This window comes from Mobula hypostoma, chromosome 10, assembly GCF_963921235.1.
Source record: "Mobula hypostoma chromosome 10, sMobHyp1.1, whole genome shotgun sequence".
NCBI lineage: Eukaryota > Metazoa > Chordata > Chondrichthyes > Myliobatiformes > Myliobatidae > Mobula > Mobula hypostoma.
The window spans coordinates 51355375-51377825 of NC_086106.1; the positions used below are offsets into that span (position 1 = coordinate 51355375).

At 42.3% G+C, this 22451-nt stretch overlaps 1 protein-coding gene across 1 annotated transcript in view; it reads right to left on the reverse strand.

Moving 5' to 3' along the window:
* LOC134352897 (sodium- and chloride-dependent neutral and basic amino acid transporter B(0+)-like) overlaps positions 1–22451 on the reverse strand; it is a 107036-nt gene that overhangs the window by 12939 nt on the left and 71646 nt on the right. Inside the window, exons 8-12 of the mRNA XM_063060483.1 lie at positions 19105–19333; positions 17818–17943; positions 11694–11812; positions 933–1032; positions 9–118 (exon numbers count right to left, since the gene is read on the reverse strand). Of these exons, the coding sequence (XP_062916553.1) occupies positions 9–118; positions 933–1032; positions 11694–11812; positions 17818–17943; positions 19105–19333 (684 nt within the window). The remainder of the gene's footprint in view (positions 1–8; positions 119–932; positions 1033–11693; positions 11813–17817; positions 17944–19104; positions 19334–22451) is intronic.

The following is a 22451-nucleotide window of genomic DNA, read 5'->3' on the forward strand; positions in this document are numbered from 1 at the left end:
TTCCTTACCATCATCATGCATGGTGAGACTAAAGACCAGCACATTCTCCACCACAGCCAGAAAAGCCCATGCTTCTCCCCAATCATCATCTCAATGTCTTTGATGAATCTGTTTACCCCTATGGACAACAGAAAAGCCCAGACACTCAGTCACTTATTTTGTCTGTTATCAGGTTCATCTTAAACTGCATAGCATTGACAATTTGAGCAAATCACTTTTGGACTCCTATGCGACTTACAGGAAGGAATTTGCTAAAAGATTAAGAGCTGCAGATATTGTAAATCTGAAGCATAAAAAGTAATACTGGAAAGACTCAGCAGGTCAAACTGTACTTTTGAATGGCAAAATAGAATTCGTATTCAGCTCAAAGACCCTTTATGAGAATTGCTTTAAGGTTCCTAAAGACCAGGAACTCCATTAGGACAGGCTTATGTATCAGATCATTTTGAGATGTACAGTTTTCATAATAAGCCAGGTAGACTGTGGAAGTGTTTCAATCATTCTGAGCTGAAGAATTGACCCCAGAAACATCTTGGAAAGACAAACAGAAGTAACCTTGTTTTTCTATCAGTCTCTAGCTGGGAGAAAGTAAATCAAGTTGTAAGCCATTGTTCATATCTGGGTCAGGTTCTGCAGCGAGTGGTGGAGAAAACTGAACTCAGTAACAACCACTGAACTCAGTAACCAAACAAGATGAAGGGGATTTCATGGGTGAAGAACTTGGATTGCTTTGTGGAATCAAAATGGTAGATTGTACTTATCCTGTTTACGCTGATGAAATCCCGAATATCAGTGTACAGCCAAACTTCTTGATGCCACAGGGCACTCTCCATTCTTCACTCATGAAATCCCCTTAATCTTCAAATGAAGGAGATCTCATGGGTGAAGACTGTACATTGCCCTGAGGAATGGAAAGGGTAGATGCTTCTTACCGTATATCCAGCTTAAACTGATAAGTTCCAGATTGCCAGTGATAAGAACTCCCCATCCAGCACAAAAATGATCAATTAAATTCATCCAGTAAATTCCAGCCTGAAACAAAATGAAATATTTGAGAGGTTGCTGCATTACACCTGAGATAATGAACCACAAATTTTATCCAACATTGAACAGATAAACATCAACTGGACTGCCTTAAATTATAAAATAAACTATAAAATAGGATCAGTGTAAAATAATGGCTGATTGTTGGTGTATATTCAATGGACCAAAGGGTCTGTTTTGCACATGGAATGATTTTATGACTCTATTGTGTAGCTAGATTTCTAGTCTGCCATAACTACAGTAAAACTATCTCATTGTTTACAAAACCTGACAGTTTTGTATCTTCTTACTTGAGTGCCATTCTTTATGCTCCCTTTAAATTTCCCCATCCTGGGGAAAATCTATCACTTTCCACCTTATCTATGCCTCTCATAATTTTTAGACATTTCCATAAAGTAGCCCCTCATTATCCCATGTTACAGGGAATAAAGACTTAGCCCGGCCAACCTCTCCCTATAACTCAGAACGTTCATCCTGGCAACTTTCCAGGACTACTGAAATTGTTATTGAACAGCTGTATACAATGTCTAGTTATTATACTATGATGCAGGTTCTGAAAAATGGAATTGAAAATATGGAGACACAAGAGCACAGATGCTGGAAATCTGGAGCAGCACACAAAGGTTCTTGAGGAACTCAGCCAGTCAGGCAGTACTAATGGAGAGGAATGGGCAGCTGCCATCCCTCAGGAGGCCCATCATCTGGATTGGAATGCAACAAGGGCAATAGCACTATTAAAGGGTGGAAGAGGGGGGGAGAGCATAAACTGGTCGTGATACATGGATCTGAGTGAGGTAGAGGTGACAGACAGTTGAGGGAGGAGTGGAGTGGGAACATTGTCAAAACTGGGAGGTGATAGGTGGAAGCAACAAAGGGCAGAAGATGTTGGAACCTGGTAGGAGAGGGTAGTGGAATATGGAGCAAAGGGAAGGAGATAGGGAGGAGAACCACTCGGGCGGGGGGGGGGCGCATTTGTGTATGCTGGGTATTTGGAGAGAGTGAAGGAAGGGAAGGAGGTAGGGTAAAGCTGAGAGAGAAAAGTTAGCTGAAATCTTAATCACTTACTTAAGTGTGCATATACACTTGATATGGTTGGTAAAGAAATATGGAAGAAATGCGCTATTGATACGAAGTTTAGTGAGGACTAGCTTATAAGTGATGTTGAAGCGATATGTCAGAAGATCAGAAAGATGTGGTTGGGAACTAAAAAGACAGCTTGGACGCTAGCAAACCGCAACGGAGATGCAAAGGCGCGACGGTGTTGAGCTGCAATCCAGATCAATACTTTGAAATGCGAACCTGCTGATATAGAAAAAAATGCATAACATGCTAAAAGATAATAAAACAGCAGAAAAACAGATCCCTGCATTAACAACAAAGTTTATCCGTAGTCAAGAGCTCTGTTCAGAGTTGCAAAGTGAAATGAGGTGAATCTGCGTGGCATCGGGAAGACTTTGGTGAGTGGTGTTAATGGTGATGTCAAGCATGTTGAAAGGCAGCCAACACTGATTAGTCTCCAGAAACAGCGACACCTTGGGAACTCCAAGGAACTTCAATGGTGAAGACAGTAATGAGGTAATAGGTCTGGCAGCCATGGCAAGACTTGCCTCAGTACAAACTGAGTGAAAGCATGCAAGACTGAGGGCAGAGAGTATGAAAGGTTGTCATCAACCACCATATCTGGAAAAAATTCATAAATGGTCCAGAGACGTTCCCATATCCTAAAATAGGAAGCTTAAGGACTTGGGCTGTACTTCAACAAATTAAGAATATATACAAATTGCATCTATGTAATGGCATTCAAATGTTAGCTACAATGCTAACAACTCAGCAAATAAATGAATTAACACAGTGAGATGAAGATAGTGTAGGAGAAGAGAAATAGGATTTCCCAGCTGATTGAGAGCAATGAAGGCATGGTTGGGAGGCCAAGCCCCAAAGCAGATTGATTGGAAGAAAGTGGTTGATTGCAAACACAAGCCTTCAGAAGATGTTTCTGAATATGAAGACCTCTATAAGAGAGTTTGGCTCAGTTACTTGGGAGTCCCAGGAATAAACGAAGATAATATCAAAGACGCCATATATGGGCCCCTCAAGTTGACTTTCATGGATAGTTTGAAATCAGATGTTGCCAAAATTGTGAAGCTAACAAAAGCAAATTGGAGTGAAAGTACCGTTTCCTCCAGTGAACTAGTGCAAGATGCCAAACAAGTAGAATGGGATATTGACATCCAAATAAGTTTGGGTCAACAGACTCCACCTGCTAGCTAACAGAACAAGCAGAATTGGATATGCAAATTATGTGGTAGAAGAGGACATTGAGCTAGATATTGTTGGCATAAGAAATTAATTTCACCACAAGGTCAACAACATGCTTGACAGGAAGCTCAAACTCCACTCACAAGGGAAGGATAACGTTGATTGGATGGCACAATTTCAGGCTACAACTGAAGATGAAATGGAAATGTGGTCAAAGTTGCAAAAGTGTTTAGGCCCAGTCCTGTAGCCTTCACCTGCAGTGGTAGAGTGAACATCTGTTAGCATATGTATACTGTTGTCAGTGGACATGGAAGACTAATGTTAATCATGCCTGTGCAAGGACAGTAACAAGCAAAGACGAGGCAAATTATCATACAAAATTGCCTTTGTTGAACCCTGATCTGGTTCTGTACACTGATGGCTTCTCAACCAGCAATTTGAATGGCTGGTTGGGCTGTTGTCGCAGAAAATAAAGTGATAGGCTCAGGAAATATGGCTCCTGCTGCCTCTCTCTGCACTACAGGTAGAGATGAAAGCTTTAAATGAAGCCTGTAAGCTTGCAGAAGGAAAACTACAATATCTACACAGATTCTCGAAATGCATTTGGAGTCATTCATAACTTTGGAAATCTATTCAAATAAAAAGAATTTCTTACAGCCATGGGAATGCCAATCAAAAATGGCGAACTAGTACAAGAACTTATCAAGTCATGCAACTACCATCAGAAGTTGTAGTATTAAAATGAAAAGGTCACTCTAAACTTACCACAATGGAAAGCCAAAGAAATGCATTTGCAGACAAAACTGTTAAAAGGGCAGTGAAAGAAGGAATAAAGAAAATGGAAGAAATGGAGGAAAACCCAATAACTGCAATCAAGTTAAGACTGTCACAGATGAACTTGCAAAATATTCAAGAAGTGCAAGTTCAATGCTCAAATGAAAAAAGGTGATACTGGATGGAAAATGGAGGGGTATTAAATGATGATCGAGTATGGAGATACGACTCCCTTTATTCCCACTCTTTGCCTCCTGCCAATCAGCCACAACTTTATCCATGCTAGAATCTCTCCTGTAATATCCTGGGCTCGTAGCTTGTTATCAGCCTCATGTGAGGCAACTTGTCAAATGTCTTCAGAAAATCCAAGTACACAACATCAGCTGATTCTGCTTTGTCTATCCTGCTTGTTACTACTTTAACGAATTCCAACAGATTTGTCAGACAAAATTTTCCCTTGAGGACACCATACTGACTGCGGCATATTTTATCATGTGCCTCCAAGTACCCTGAGACCTTATACTTAATGGATTACCAGAAGCACTAAATGCTAGAATGGTTCCTGAAGACTGAAAAATTGCAAATATCACTCCACTCTTCAAGAAGGGAGAGAGGCAGAAGAAAGGAAACTACAGACCAGTTTGTCTGACCTCAGTAGTTGGGAAGAAATTGGAGTCGAGTATTAAAGATGAGGCCTCAGGGTAGTTGGAGGCATATGACAAAAATAGGCCAGTCAGCATGGTTTCCTCAAGGGAAAGTCTTCCCTGACAAGTCGGGATTTTGATGATAGAAACATAGAAACATAGAAAATAGGTGCAGGAATAGGCCATTCGGCCCTTCGAGCCTGCACCGCCATTTATTATGATCATGGCTGATCATCCAACTGAGAACCCTGCACCAGCCTTCCCTCCATACCTTCTGATCCCCCTAGCCACAAGGAATGGAATTGGTGGGTTTGTTGCAAGGTTTGCAGACAGTATGAAGATAGGTGGAGTGGCAGGTAGTTTTGCGGAAGTAGAGAAGCTAAGCAAGGAATTAGACAGATTAGGAGAAGGCGCAAAGAAATGGCAGAAGGAATAGAGTGTCGGGAAGTGTATGGTCATGCACTTTGGTAGAAGAAATGAAAGGGTTGACTTTTTCAAAATGGAGAGAAAACACAAAAAAACTGAGGTGCAGAAGGATTTGTGAGTCCTTTTGCAGGATTCCTTAAAGGTTAATTTGCAGGTTGAGTCTGTGGTAAGGAAGGCAAATACAATGTTAGCATTCCTTTCATGAGGACTAGTATATAAAAACAAGAATGTGATGTTGAGACTTTATAAAGCACTGGTGAGGCCTCACTTTGAGTCTTGTGAGCAGTTTTTGGCCCCTTATCTTAGAAATGATATGCTGAAACTGGAGAGGGTTCAAAGGAGGCTCACAAAAAATGATTCCAGGATTGAATGACTTGTCAGGTGAAGAACGTTTGATGGCTCCGGGCTTGTATTTGCTGGAATTTAGAAGAATGAGGGGTGACCTCATTGAACCCTTTTGAATGGTGAAAGGCCTTGATAGAATGAATGCACAGAAGATGTTTCCTATGATGAGAAAATCTAAGACCAGAGGACACAGCCTCAGAATAGAAGGACATTCGTTTAGAGCATAATGAGGGGGAATTTCTTCAGGCAAAGGTGGTGAATCTGTGGAATTCTTTGCTACAGGCAGCTGTGGGGCCAAGTATTTATGAATATTTAAGGCAGAGATCGATAGATTCTTGATTGGTCAGGGCATGAAGGGATACGGGGAGAAGGCAGGAGATGGTGTGAGAGGAAAATTGGATCAGCCATGATGAATTGGCAGAGCAGACTTGATGTTCCTATATCTTTTAGTCTTAATAATTGAATCAACATTTTCTCAACCACTGAAGTCACACTAACTGCCAATACAGTAGTTTCCTTTCTTCTGCCTTCTCCCTTCTTGAAGAGTGGAGTGACATATGCAATTTTCCAGTCTTCTGGAACCATTCCAGAATCTAGTGATTCTTGAAAGATCATTTCTCATGCCTCCAAAATCTCTACAGCCACCTCTTTCAGAACCCTGGGGTGTGCACCACCTGGTCCAGGTGACTTATCTCCAGACCTTTCAGTTTCCCAAGAATCTTCTCTCTAACTTCACACACTTCATGACCCCTGACACCAGGAACTTCCACTAAACTGCTAGTGTCTTCCATAATAAGACGGATGCAAAATACTTATTCAGTTGGTCCTACATTTCCTTTTCCCCCATTACTTGCTCTCCAGCATCATCTTACAAAGGCCTCAACCATGAGCTGCTCTAAAAAGCCATCTCGCAGGCCCTCTAGAAATTCTTCCTTCTAGAATTCTCCCTTCTGATTTTCCTAACCTACCTGCATATTGAAATCCCTCATGGCTATTCACACGACTACCAGAGACTGGTAGCCCCAGCTGAGCTGCTTCCTTACCTGGCACAGCAGATACACTGCTTAGTACACAATAGAGTGCAAAAAGGTGGTCAACAGATTCTCCCAATGTTGGTGGAATCCAAAGTTCAGGATGCAAGTTTGACAAACATTTGTGAGATGTATGATGTGCCAAAAAAGAATCATTGGATTGATGGAGAAGCTACCTCAACTAAGTACTCCTGCCCCACCTGGTCCAGTTTTACATCTACGTTAATTTACTGAAGTGCCAACAATATTCAGATGTGTTTGAAATAGTGGACAAATTTTGAAGATGGGCAGAAGCTGTCCCATAAGTAAGGCCACTGCCACACACAGGCAAAATACTGACGAAAGACTAGTCCCAGATGGAGATTGTCATGTCATATTCACTTTAACCAAGGGACGCATTTCACTGGAAATGTTTGTCAAGAATTAAGTTGGTTGATGAACATTGTATGGTCTTTTCGTTGCCCGTATCATCCAGAGTCATCAGGACAAGTTGAAAGAATGAAAGGCATTATCAAACAATGACTGACTAAGTATCATGAGGAAGGTGTACCATGGCCTGCAGCTCTCCATTTGGTAACCCCAAACAAGAAAACAAAACTGAGTCCATTTGAAATGATGACAGGGTGACTGATATCATTACCAGGATCTCAGAGAGGCTGACATACAAGTTCTGTCCGATAGTTCAGTTCATTATCGTACAAAACTAACACAAGCTGCTCAGTTTGCTTCTCAATAGGTTCCAGTCTGTATAGAGTAGTCTATCAAAAAGAGGATGTACCTTGATTCCTGGCAAGTGGATCCTGGTCAAGAAACTGCATAAGGAAGCCCTGGGAGCTCGTGGGAAGGTCCTTACCAAGTACTGTTAGTTATCAATTCAGGATGAAGCTAAAAGTAAGTGGATACACACCAGCTACTGCAAGTGAACTAATGTGACTCCAAGTTAAGGAAAGTACCATGGGAAGAGTTCAAGTATGAATATAATTATTGGACATTTTTATTAGACATTATTATCATAATCTACAAATTTTGTGTTTGCTTAAAAGTGGTTACTCTGAATTTTCAGATGTATTTCTGCCAGGGTCCCTTATAGAATCAAAAGGGGGGGCTGTTAGAAAACATTGCTCTTTTCAAATAATACTTTTTAAACAAACTCAGTTTTTTACACACGGGCAGAAAGTGGTATAGCAACTAAGCTAACGGTTTATCACATAACCCATTTTTCATAGGCTATGTATTACCACATTACCCATATGATGTAATAATTTTAATTATATAGCCTGTTAATAATTCAATCCTATCTAAGTAATTTTTTTATCTTATCTATAAAATTGATGGATTTTTCAGGGACACCATCTTTTATCCTGTTTTCACGTCATTTCTCAGCTCTTTATTTAATTTGCTTAGTATTTGTATGTTTGTTTGTACTCTAAAGTAAATCAAAATCTTGGAATTAAGACTGTTCATCATTGCTGAATCCCGGAAGAATAATAACGATCAGAAAATAAAGAGAGATCCAACATTATCGTCATGTGGCACAGGTCTTGTGGCTGAAGGGAGATTGGGGTATGCAATGGATTTATTGACTTCAGAAGAGAAAGCAGGCACTGGTCAGATTGATGTAACAGTCTGTCACACGATTCTTCTACTCTAGCCATATTATTGGGATAGTGAACGGCATTGATTTCCGAGTACCTCTGAGCCAACTCGAAGATTGACAGCGTATGTTATGCAACAAATGTGAGGAGCCCAGGCTTTGTCTTGGTCGCCAATTTTACACCCCAAGTGGAGCTTATAGGCTTTCTAAATCAGAGCAGTCACGCTCTATCTTTGAGTTTTAAGCATATACTCCCCACAAATATAACAGAAAGTATCGCATCTGTTGCATCATTGATGCACCATTTTTGCCATCACAAATACTCCTCAAAATACAATTACTTTGTTATAATGAGAACACACAATATTCTATGCGCATAGAGCATGTGCGTCTACATGATAGCAATCCGATATACATGTAAGCACCACGCATAGAATGGTGTGTGTGTGATGTTTTTATAGCTCTTCTAAAACCTGTCCTGCTGTGTACCATGCCCGCTGCCTGAGCATTCCCAGGCATGTCTGGACAAGGCAGAAAACTTTTCAGTTTACATTGTCTGTAATATTTTAATTAACTTGAATTATGAATTAAAATAACAAATATAAGTGATATTTTAAAAATGGTGTGTGAAAGGGAAATTTCATGGTGGTTTTCATGATCAGCAGCCCAAAATCCATAAGATACACCCAAAAATATTCAGAAAGCAAAATTGCTGTTGTCCAGTGTTTTGTGTAATTTGCAAATCTATTGATCAATCCTTGTGCATTTGCGTCCAGATCATTCATATAAATAATGAATAATAAGGATCCCAACACGGACCCATGCAGTGCACCACAGGTTAGCGGTCTCTATTATGAGAAACAATCTTCAACCAACATCTTCTTCTTCCTATTCCCAAGCCAATTTTCAATCCATGAACTGGCCGCCCCTGGATTTATGGGACCTAAACTTCCAGACAAGCCTTGCTGAAGTTCAAATAGCCAGCTTCCACAGATGTTAGAAAGGTGATGTTCAGACACCTTCTGCAGTCCAAACGCTGGAAATATTTTCACCTCACTGCATTGAACTGGAAACACTTCATTGTGCCACACTGGAAATGTCTCACTGCACAGCACTGCACTGGAAATGTCTCACTGCACCACACTGCACTGGAAATGTCTCACTGCACCACACTGCACTGGAAATGTCTCACTGCACAGCACTGCACTGGAAATGTCTCACTGCACAGCACTGTACTGGAAATGTCTCACTGCACAGCACTGTACTGGAAATGTCTCACTGCACAGCACTGTACTGGAAATGTCTCACTGCACAGCACTGCACTGGAAATGTCTCACTGCACAGCACTGCACTGGAAATGTCTCACTGCACAGCACTGTACTGGAAATGTCTCACTGCACAGCACTGCACTGGAAATGTCTCACTGCACCACACTGCACTGGAAATGTCTCACTGCACAGCACTGCACTGGAAATGTCTCACTGCACAGCACTGCACTGGAAATGTCTCACTGCACCACACTGCACTGGAAATGTCTCACTGCACCACACTGCACTGGAAATGTCTCACTGCACAGCACTGCACTGGAAATGTCTCACTGCACAGCACTGTACTGGAAATGTCTCACTGCACAGCACTGCACTGGAAATGTCTCACTGCACAGCACTGTACTGGAAATGTCTCACTGCACAGCACTGCACTGGAAATGTCTCACTGCACAGCACTGCACTGGAAATGTCTCACTGCACCACACTGCACTGGAAATGTCTCACTGCACCACACTGCACTGGAAATGTCTCACTGCACAGCACTGCACTGGAAATGTCTCACTGCACCACACTGCACTGGAAATGTCTCACTGCACCACACTGTACTGGAAATGTCTCACTGCACCACACTGCACTGGAAATGTCTCACTGCACCGCACTGCACTGGAAATGTCTCACTGCACAGCACTGTACTGGAAATGTCTCACTGCACAGCACTGCACTGGAAATGTTTCACTGCACAGCACTGTACTGGAAATGTCTCACTGCACCACACTGCACTGGAAATGTCTCACTGCACCACACTGCACTGGAAATGTCTCACTGCACCACACTGTACTGGAAATGTCTCACTGCACAGCACTGTACTGGAAATGTCTCACTGCACAGCACTGCACTGGAAATGTCTCACTGCACCACACTGCACTGGAAATGTCTCACTGCACCACACTGCACTGGAAATGTCTCACTGCACAGCACTGCACTGGAAATGTCTCACTGCACCACACTGCACTGGAAATGTCTCACTGCACCACACTGCACTGGAAATGTCTCACTGCACAGCACTGTACTGGAAATGTCTCACTGCACAGCACTGCACTGGAAATGTTTCACTGCACAGCACTGTACTGGAAATGTCTCACTGCACCACACTGCACTGGAAATGTCTCACTGCACCACACTGCACTGGAAATGTCTCACTGCACCACACTGCACTGGAAATGTCTCACTGCACCACACTGTACTGGAAATGTCTCACTGCACAGCACTGCACTGGAAATGTCTCACTGCACAGCACTGTACTGGAAATGTCTCACTGCACAGCACTGCACTGGAAATGTCTCACTGCACAGCACTGCACTGGAAATGTCTCACTGCACCACACTGCACTGGAAATGTCTCACTGCACCACACTGCACTGGAAATGTCTCACTGCACCACACTGTACTGGAAATGTCTCACTGCACAGCACTGCACTGGAAATGTCTCACTGCACAGCACTGCACTGGAAATGTCTCACTGCACCACACTGCACTGGAAATACTTCCACTTCACCTCACTGGAATTGCTTCACTGCACTGGAAATGCTTTCAATGCACTGCACTGGACTTCCAGCTTTGGCATTCTGATATAATGTATTTCCAGATCAGAATGGTATGTGATTTAGAGAAAAATGTGAATTAGGGTAAAACAACTGTCCGTTCTTTATTTTTTAATCATTTGAAATTCATGACTTATTTACTTATTAAGTGGAGTAGGCCCCTCTGGCCCTTTGAGCCAAGCTGCCCCAGCAAACCCTGACAACCTCGCTTTAACCCTAACTTAATCACGGAACAATTTGCAATGACCTATTAACCTTCCCAGTGAAAACATATACATTCCACGGGGTGGACGTACACATGGCACTGGAATTGAACTCTAAACTCTGATGCCCCGAGCTGCAATAATGTCACAGTACCGGTTACACTACCGTGGCGCCCAAACAGTGAAATACATTGTTTTGCATCAATGACTAACAGTCCGAATCTGTGCTGGTTGCAGCCTGCAAGTGTCTGGTGCAACATAGCGTGTCCACAACTTACTAACCCTTATTAATGCTTAAACTTTTTTTCTAATGTGTGAGGAGACCTATGTGGTCGCAGGGTTAACGCACCAACTCCTTACGGACAGTGATGGGAACCGAACCCTGATCTTACAGGTGGCATTGTAATGCATTACGCTAATCACTACGATACTGTGTCGCCCTATATGACTTAATATGTTTAGCTATAGCACATGAAAACACTAAAACAATTAAAGTGCGCCCTACCTGTGTTACACAAGTCAAGCTGAGGAAATAAAATGACAGGCAAACAGCAGCTGTGAGAAGTAAACGCCTTGGTCGCAGAAGCCGAGGGAACTGGTCCAGGAGAGTTGTTATTACTGCCTCTAATAAAATAAATGTTAAACGAGATGAGTATTTAATTAATTACATATAGAACTCTTCAGAGAAATACAGCACTGGGTGATCTAACTCCCTGCAGAGCAGAAGAGATGTGGGCAGTTCCTTCCATCCAAATTCTTTTTTAAAACATTGCAGAGACTTGCAACATTTTGCAAGCTAATAATTGAAGTGTGAACTCATGGTAGAAGTATGACATGTCTGTACTGAAGCAGGATGATCACTTTGATGCTTCTTTTCTCACTCTTTTCCCTGAGTAACTATTGGCAATAAGCTCCCTGACAGGTTAATGCTGCTGTGTTTGAGCAAAGGGGAGATCAAAAAACCAAGAGTCTGTTCAGTCACAGCCACCGGGGTCAATGACACAGCAAGGTCTTCTCTCCTTGAGGGCTTTAACAGGAGGTAGAGAGAGGAATAAGGGCAGGGGATACAGTTGTCTCTGCATCCAGTGGAAGATTTCAGCAGTGGGGCATGTTACAATGAGTAACCTGTCTACAGTAGGTGGGAGACAAAGCCTGCCTTCAGTTTGGTGGATTGGAGCCATTAAAAGGCTGGCTGGATGTCGTTCCTGCACGGAAGACGTTGAAGGTGTGAAAATGCTTTACTGGCCTTGGAGTGGGCTGGTACAGAATGGACAACATTTGTGACATTTTAAACTTCTTGAGTCACTGAACAAAAGGAATCCATCAGACCAAATTTATGATCAATTCTAGAATTAATGAAATGCTTCTGGCCATTCAGTATTCTCTACAGCATGGATTTCCTGTACTGTCAGTTACATTCCAGCCTTTCTTTGCCTTCAGACTGGGAACACAGCCAAAATATAGCTTCAGAATGAGAGAGGCAAAATGAGCCTGTCTCAAATACTGCTTAAACTTAACTTTGTGAGTTTCTTAAAAATGTGAGAGAATATTGCTACTGTAGGATAATGTAATTGGTGGAACCACCGAGATTGAGTTGGGGTTCACTTTAAGAGGCTGGTCTGATGCGATGACCATAATCACATGTAACACTGTCACTAGGGTTTGCACACCAATTTCGCTAGCTAGATAACTCTGCTAACAGTCATGTGACTGAGCGGTGAAAAGGCTGTCTTTCATAAGCAATGCACATCTAGGGTCAGTATAATCTGGGGTTCAACCAAATAGGAATTTTGGGATGCTCCCATTAAAGGAATCTTAATTTGAGTGGATGTTGTGTAAATAGCCCAGAAGTGACAGAGTGTACACCCAGATAAAATTATAAAGAAAATATATTTACCAATTTTCAGCTTTACCAAACAGTTAACAGGAAATGAAAAAGAAGCTGAATCCTTCAATGTGTGCAGCAGGATGCTGGAGATCTTTTATCAGTCTATTGCAGCGACTGCAGTCTCCTTTGCTGCTTTATTTTGGGGAGCAGCATCAGTGCTGGTGATACAAAAAGACTAAATAAACTCATCAAAAAGGCTGGATCTATCCTCAGCTACAACCTGGTCTCTTGAGTTAGTGGTGGAGAAGAGGCCACTAAACAAACTGTTATCTATTATGGAAAATCTGGCACATCCTCTCCATGACCTACTGAATAAGCAGTGGAACACCCTTTCGAATAGACTCATTCAGCACCACTGTCACAAGGATTGTTACAGAAATTCTTTCCTATCAACTGCAATAAGTGTATACAACAGTTCATCTCTGTGTGATAGGAGGACACAGATCACAGTACAATAATTTCTGTTTTATTATTTTGTACATTATTATTGCACATTGGTAAATTATTATTGAGTATATTATTATTCTGTACATGACTATTAAGTCTGCACACTGCTGAGTGAGTTTTTAAATGTTGCTGCATAATGGAAGAATTTCTCACTTAGGATCAGTAAAGTACTTGGTATTATTATTATTATTAAAAGAAAGATAAAATGGCCCATTCAGTTAAACTAAATGTGCACATAAACATTGGAGCTCATTTCTGTGGTATCTGGCAGTAGCTTTACTGACGGCACAGAATTCTCTTCACCCATCACAGGTAGAACTCTTCTTGGAATCCTCTGCCTTGCCAATCCCTCCTTGCATTAGGGTCTCCCTTTCAGATGGGATCCTCTAGGCATCTTCCCTGGTGCTCTTCTCTCCGCACCTCCCACCAAAAGACCCCAAACCAGACTACTTCCTTTCAGAAAACACTTCCTACCCAGCTCTCCAGAATATTCCATGCCATCCTACTCTTGATTAGCTGACACAACATTCCTAATTTGGACAGCATGGCTCTTTATCCTTAGCTAAAGCCAAAACACTCTTTCTAACAGGACACACTGCTTTTACAGAAAACTACTAAAATAAAATGACTTTGGAATTTATTAAACCATTATTACAAACCATTTGTAGTAACAGTATTCAAATGAATTTCATGATTTCAGGACCTCCAATTTCCTTAACATCAGAGGCAGGAATGCCCTCCCACTCTCTGTCCTTTTTTGGCACCTCAAGTAAAGACTGGGACGAGACATCTGCATCAATCTTACAACTCTCTGGCTGATATTTCAGGCTGAAACCATAAGCAGATAATGCTGTCAACCTGCGATGACCCTGTGACATCCATCTTCACTGAGGTCGGGATATAAGTTAGTGGGTTGTTGTCAGTCCTCACCTCGATCTTGGCACCATATAGATAGTTACTTAATGTATTCACTACAGCCCATTTCAACACCAGAAACTCCAAATTGTGAGTAGGATAGTTTTGTTTGGATGGTGACAGACTCCAGTTGACAAAAGCAACAGGTCTCAACCCATTAGCTTGGTCCGGATATAGGGCAATACCTAAGCTCTCAGAGCTGGCATCTGTATGCTGTACATATGGCATCTGGGGGTTTGCAAAGGTGCTTTAGTCAGCAATTGAAAGGCCTCTTCACATTTTGCATTCTATCTTTTCCCGAAAGGCTCCGAAGGGCAAAGGTAAACTTTGCCTTCTTCTCTTTTTGTTCTCTTCCCTTTCTTCCCCAAGGGAGGGTATCCACACAGAAGCTGATTCAAAGGATGGCGCATTCTGATATGGTCCTTCACAAATCTCCAGTCGTACCCACAGACTCTACGGAATGAATGTAGGGCACTCACATTCTTTGTCTTGGCCATGTGGTCACCTCCTCTATTTTGGATGGATCCATAGCTATTCCTATATGCCCGATGTAGTTGACTGACGTCTTACAGAACTGGCACTTGTCCAGTGACAGTTTTAACCCTTCCGCCTTCAGGTGGTCTAAAACCTTCAGCAGCCTCATCTCATTCTCCTCCAGTGTGGAGCCAAATATTATGAGATCATCCAAGCACACGAGTACCTCAAGCAGGTTCATGTTCCCAACAGTCTTCTCCATGACATGTTGGAAAGCGGCCAGTGTTCCTGATATGCCCTAGAGCATTCTTTCAAACTGAAGGAACCCAAGTAGACATATGAATGCCATCTTCTCTTTATCAGCTTCCATCCTGTGTCTGATAATACCCACTCCTTAGATTCAAAGCACTGAACCATTTTTATCCACTCAGAGAGGCCAGAGCATACTCGATCCATGGAACAGTACATTGGTCTGCAACTAGACATCAGTTCGGTGTCCAATAGTCAGCACACATTTGTTCCTTCCCATTCTTTTCCTTACCACTTCAATGGGACTATGAGTGACATATAGGGACATCTCAACTCTAATAATTCAAGCTTCCTTCAGCTTCAGCAGATGCTTCTGACATCTTTCACCTCAGCTGGTGCTAACCGTTGAGACCTTTCTCTGAAAGCTGTTTCCTCTGTCACTCGGATAGTGTGGTGAGTACTCTTGGAGCAACCCACATCAAATTCGTCAGTAGAAAAAAGATTTTTGAACTTCAACATCTTCTCCTTTAGACTCCTTTTCCATCTCTCAGGTACTGGGGAGTCACCAAAGTTGAATGACTTTGCTGTTAACTTTCCCAATCCGGGAGACTGTCTCTCTCCTAGTTTTCTCACCAGAAAACTAGACATTAGCCTCATAGGAAAAAGATGTGCCATCGGCAACCCACATCTGAGCATGACCTCCCTCTCTGAAGCGTTCCTGACGATCACTGTCATCCTGTTTATGTGTATAGCTGAAGGTTTCTGTAGTTCAGGTCTCACTATTACTCCAACAGATAAGTGTGGCTGTTCTTCATGATCTCGGCCTCGGCATTGGGCATTACAGGGAGAATGGGGTTTCCCATCACTCTAGCTACTTCCCCCGGATGTAATACAATGGGTTTGGGCTGGGTGTACCACACAGTTCCTCGTTTATGCTGATCATCCTGCTTAGGAGGAACTTGCACCTTCTCAAAAGCTGCTCTGAACACCAGGCCAATAGAAAAGTTTTCAAAAAATTCTGTCTATTTCTCTCCTTGCATGCTCCCACAAACCTTCTCACAATGGCGGCACTCGTTCTCACAATAATGGAACAATTCCCACAATAATCCTTTTACAACCGGATCCAACAGACCAACACTAATGTATCAAGAGTCTCAGCTACTCCAATATCTGCTTCCAAAAACTACAGTTTCAACAACAAATAACCATCATATGGGTAATCACCACTACTAAGCCCCCAACTTTCTATGTCACTGAGTGGTATCAATGGTAAATGCGTCAATACTGGTTGTGAAAAGGGTCTGTAGAGTAAAGTCACTTTAGAACCTGTGTCAAGGACAGCTCCAGAATAAATACTCTCAATCTGTTTGGATACATCCAAAATTGGTTCCACTAAGCCCTCAGGAATAGGGTTTTGCACCTCAGCGTTGACCTTGATATATTAATTGGAATGTGTTCTCTCCAAGATGCCAGGCCACTCCCTTACTGGGTCCCTCTGAAGTTTCTCGACTTCCTTTTCTGTTCAAGCATCTGCCGAGTTACTTTCTGAAGGTTTTCCTGTCCTTCACACTCCCAGTCTAAGTATATTTGACATTTTTCAACTTTATCAAAGAATTAACAAAGAAAGATAAAAGGGACCATAACAGATAAAGGACCCAAACCAGTCTAAATGTGCACATAAACATTGGAGCTCATTTCTGTAGTGACTGTGAGTAGCTTTACTCACCGTGTTGAATTCTCCTCACCAACCACGGGTAGAACTTTCCTTCTCGGAATCCTCGCGAAGCATTCTTTGCAACAGGGTCTCCACTTCAGATGGGAACCTCTAGGCATTTTCCCTGGTACTCTTTTCTCTACACCTCTCACCAAAAAAAAAATCCTAAGCTAGACTACTATCCTTCAGAAAACTCTTCCCACTCACTGTTGAGCATATTCCATGTCCTCCCACTCCTGATTTGCTGACAACATGCCTAATTTGGATAACATGGCTCCCTGTCTTTAGCCAAAGCCAAAACACTCATATCAGCAGGACACACTGCTTTTACAGAAAACTGCTAAAATAAGTACCTCATAGCATAGCAATAGAAATGTTAACCAGGGTATTACATACATAAATGGTTTTTAGCACACTGCGTTCAGTTTCTGGTGTTCAATACACGAGTTGCTATGGCTTTTCTGAAACATGAAGTGCCTCTGCCGTTTTATTGGTGAAAACCTACACTACCTCTGCTTATGATTCCTTGCTTTAACTCTGGGGTCCGAACGCACGTACAGGAAAAGACTGCAATTTGTACAGGACTTCAGCTAAAATATTGCCTGTATCATCTCTGAAAGGAACTTGGATACAATGACAGGGTCCCGATAGGTTCATAAAAATTATGGCAACAGTCATAGGTTATAACTGCAAGAAAGCTAGAAGAAATTCAAAGATGAAATAGACGGAACAGATTTTGAAAACGCAAAGTGGCACTTTAAGGAAGATCACTTCACGTGGTAGTTGATGGAAGTGCAAGCAAATGATCTCCCACAGAATACCATAGATCTCAGTGATGATAGTCTTGGTTATTCTGAGATTGTATGTGCACAGTTCAGCGTGAGTAAATGCTGAAGCTCAGATGGCTGTGGGAAAGATTGAAGGAAAGAAAGTGATTCTTACCTACTGCAACACATTGACTGCTGAGTCCCAGAGTAATCAACATGAAGAAAAACAAGCTGGACCAGAGAGGGGCCACTGGCAGCTGAGCAAGAGCCTCTGGGTACACAATAAAAGCCAAACCAAAACCTAAATACAATGAAAAAAAGACTGATGTTATTTATTTAATTCAAATTAATTATTTTCCAGATTGCAATAAAAAACAATTTTTCTCAGTTTGGAGATTTTGTGATTCCTGTTCATTGGGATGCTGGAGGAATGAGAACATTTTTATTAAAGGGTCCTGTTTCGACCACAATTAAACCCTCAGTGACGTTGCCAAGTAAGTGCCCTCTACTTTGTGCCAGTTGTTGTCACTGGGACCAGGATGGACAATCTCTTTCCACATACACTCTACATTCAGTGGAGACAGCAGTGCTAGAAATAGGACTATTGTTCACCTGTCTGCATTAGAATAACTGAGAGTACAAATTAATTTTTAAAAAAACAGGAAATTATAAAACACTCCACTGACAGTGCAACAAGACAAGTTTGCTACTTTCATAGTTTTACCTTTCAGACACTTTCAGTGATAATTTCAATTTATTATTCTTTAAAGGAGGAAATGGAAGGTAGGTGTTTCTCTGTCAACTTTGAAGTGTTACATTTGCCTCACTTGCTGGTGAAGGAAATGAAACACGTCAGATCCATAGTGACCTTCATCAATGACAATCAATGGGTCCCACAGAACATTGAACCACTGAACAGAAACTAAAAGTTATGATCAAGCTAAACAGGGCTCCCTTACTGATTGCAGAAACAACCCTTTCTTCTTCCAGTTCCATTCACCATTCCCTGTACAAGGCAACAAATGTTCCTTTGAAAAGGTTGCACAGTCTTTGTTCTTGTCTTCCTATTATTATCCTCTACACCACCAATCCGTTCCATTTTTCCAATTCTTCCCAGATCTCCCTTCCCATCATCTCTCTTCACTCCCATGGCCATCACTATTCTCCTGATCTCATTCTCGATCGGCATTGTACTTCCCCTTTCTACATCCTTGGTTATTTTGGCCTCACTCCTTTCACTCCTTACATGCTTGTCTGATATGCTTGTCCTCAACTCTAGCCCCTCCCAAAAGTATTTCCCTTCTAACTGTCCCTCACTCATCCCCCAGAACTTTAGTCCACCACTGGGTCTAACTAACTAGACCCAGCTGTTCCAAGAAAGCTGAGAATGCAGATCTAGAGATTTTAGCGCTTAATTTAAAAACACTGTAATGTTAGATAATAACTCTTATAGCACAGGTACCTGATTGAGCAATTTCTGAAACAGGCTTGCCTTCTACATGAGCCATGTGTCCAAGGATGGAGAAAATGACGAATCCAGCAAACACACTTGTAGCACAGTTAATGAGGCAGACTGTGATGGTGTCTCTGTAACAGTTGTTGTGGAATTTGTTGTAGGATGACAAGGTTATTAAACTGCCCCAACCAATTGCAAGAGAATAGAATATTTGTGTTGCAGCATCTTTCCAGACCTGGTGATTGTAAAGCGCAATTATTTAGCACAGGGTTAAATTGGTGATATAATTGACATTGAAGAGTTTGTCTAAGGTTAAAATAGGATATTAATTTGGAAAGTGGGCAAAGGAATAGCAGATGGAATTTAACTCAGACAACTGTGAAGTGATGTTTTTTGGGAAGTTAAACCAGTACAGGATAACACAGTAAACATCAAAACTCCGGGAAGTCATTTTCAAAATAGAGCCCTTCATGTGCAGGTACATACTTCACTGAAAGTAGCAACAGAGGTAGAAAGGGTGGGGAAGAAGACTTATTAATGTTTGCCTTCATTAGTTAATCCACTGAGTATAAGAATTGAGGCATCATATTACTGTATAAAGACATTGGTTAGGATATCATGAGCAGGTGTGTTCACCACTCAATAGGAAGGATGTGATTCAGCTAGAGGCGTAGAATTGATTCACAAGGATGTTGTCTGATTTGGGTTCTTGAGTTATAAGTAACATTATTATAGCTGAGAGGTGGTAATAGGGATGAGCTCTCACTACTTATTAACTGCTCCCAATGGTGTGCACCTCAAATAACCTCTGACAACCAAGGCCAGCTCCTGGTCGTCACATCTGGTTTACCTGCTAAGCCAGTGGAACTATTTCTACTGACAGGAAAAAGAGCAAAAGTGGGTTACTGGAGCCTTGAAACCAGTCACTTCAGGCAGATGGGGCTCGTCAGCCGTGGTTGACAGCTCATCTAAGGGAAGGAAAATTCTGCTCTCAAACCTCTGCTGCCTTTGTGCTACATCCACTCATGGGGAAGGCTTCAGAGTAAACTCTGCTAATTTACTGTGGATGTAAGTGCCGTTGGGCAATAGTCACTGAGACAGGTTATCACACTCTTCTGGGCACCAGTATGATTGAAGCAGGTGGGTACCACACACTGCTGGAGTGAGAGGTTGAGCATCTCTGTAAATAAACCAGCCAGATGGTCAGCACAGGTCTTTGGTACTAGGCCAGGTATTCTGTCCTGACCGGATGGTCTCCTTGGATTCCCTCTCTTGAAGGCAGCCACACATCACCTTCAGATACTGAGACCAAAGGATTATTGGTTCCTCGTTTCCTCCCTGTTCTAGTGGTCAAAGAGAGTGTAGAAGGCATTGAGCTCATCTGGATGTAAAGCTCTGCTGTCTACTAGTTGCAAGATTTAATTTTGTAGGAGGTTATGGCATTCGAGCATCCCTCGTTGATTGCAGTCTAGTTAGGAACCTCTACTTCGCCCATGAGGTGGCATTGCGGAGATCATAGCTGCATCTCTTGTAGGATTCTTGATCTCCAGATTTAAATGGCTCTGATCTGGCTCTCAGCAGACTCCGGATTTCATTGTTCATCCGGGGCTTTTGATTGGGGAAAACCCTGAATGATTTCATGGGGACACACTCATTCACAACTGTTTTAATAAAGTCTGTTACCACCCTGGTGTAGTCATTCAGATCCTCAGATGAGTTTTTGAACACGGCCCAGTCCACTGACTCAAGGCAATCCTGTAACCATTCCTCAGCCTCCCTCGTCCATCTCTTAGTTGTCTTCATCTCTGGAGCCTTGTTCTTCAGGCTCTGTCTATATCGAGGTAGTAGGAGTACAGTCAAATGATCCAATTTGCCAAAATGCAGCTCGGGAAGGAACAACAGGCATTCCTTATTACAGAAGTATCAGTGGCCTAGTGTGTTGTGACCTCTGGTGCACTAGGTTACGTGCTGGTGATAATTGGGCAGGGTTTTCTTCAAACAGGCCTGGCTAAAGCTGCTGACTATAATTTGAAATGTGTCGGGATGTACCGTGTCTTGCCTGCAGACAACAACATGTAGTTTTGCGAGTGCTTGCTTATAATGGGCTCTGGGTGGTATATAAACTGTGGTCAGGATCACGGATGAGAACTCCCAAGGCAAGTAGGAAGATCTATGTTTGTTGTTATGGCAATATTCAGCCTCCAATATGCTAACTTATCAGCACCACTGATTCAGCCAATGTCAATGGTGTTGTCAGCAAACTTGAATATGGCATTGGAGCTGCTCTGAGCCACATAGTAATAGGTATAAAGCAAGTAGAGCCGGGAGCTACATATACAGCCTTGTGGTGCACCTGTGCTGATGGAGATCGTGGCGGAAATGTTGTTTCCAATCTGAACTGACTAGGGTCCACAAGTGAGGAAATCAAGGATCTAATTGCATAAGGAGGTATTGAGGTCTAAGGTCTAGAAACGTATTAGTTAGTTTTGAGAGGATGATGGTATGGATGCTAAGCTGTGGTCGATAAAGAGCATCCTGATATATACATCTTTACTGTCCAGGTGTCCCAGAGTTGAGTAAAGAAGCAATGAGATGGCATATTGTATTATTTCGAAGATGCATTGAGGACATGTTTGAATCATGTCTGTCATCTACTGAGTTTCGTCTTCACACAACATAGCTTGAATCAGAGTGACTGTTTCATGAGTCTGACATCCAGTATGTGAACAGGGTGGCCTGCTGGTGCAGCTGAATGCAGCCTGGGTTTCAGGACTTGGGATGTTGTTCTGGGAAAAGATGGTAATACTGGCTTGCTGATTCTTTCAGTGAATGTTGAAGATTTTTCAGAGTCAGCACTGGGGATATGCTGCCAGTCAGTTGAGTTGCCTGCTGTAGGTAGTCCAGCTGGAAGGAATACCTTGAAGACTCTCAATTGTCAGCACAGTGGACCTGCATCCAGCTGCATCCATGCCTCCGCACCTGAACAACTAAAACTGAGAAGGCCATATCACAACCCAACTAAACCTTGAGTGTTGATAGTATCCTTGCTAAGACTCTAAAACTCAGTTATAAATCCATAGCCTATCCAGAAGAGAAAGATATTCCAGAGGACCACAAGGACGCTGTAATCATGACAACTTTGAGAAATGACTTTAACTACTGTCACCAGAACGTTAGTCAGGATACCGTCTGTGCTTGAGGTGCATTTGGGTTGTGATCTGACCTTCTCAGCTTAGCTTCAGTTAGTCAAGACGGGTGGCCAGGGTATGCATTGGATCCTCCTCCAAGTTGGCAAGGACCTGTTCCCTAAATCATATCTAGAGACATAGTGGGCATGATGTTCACAATAAGAA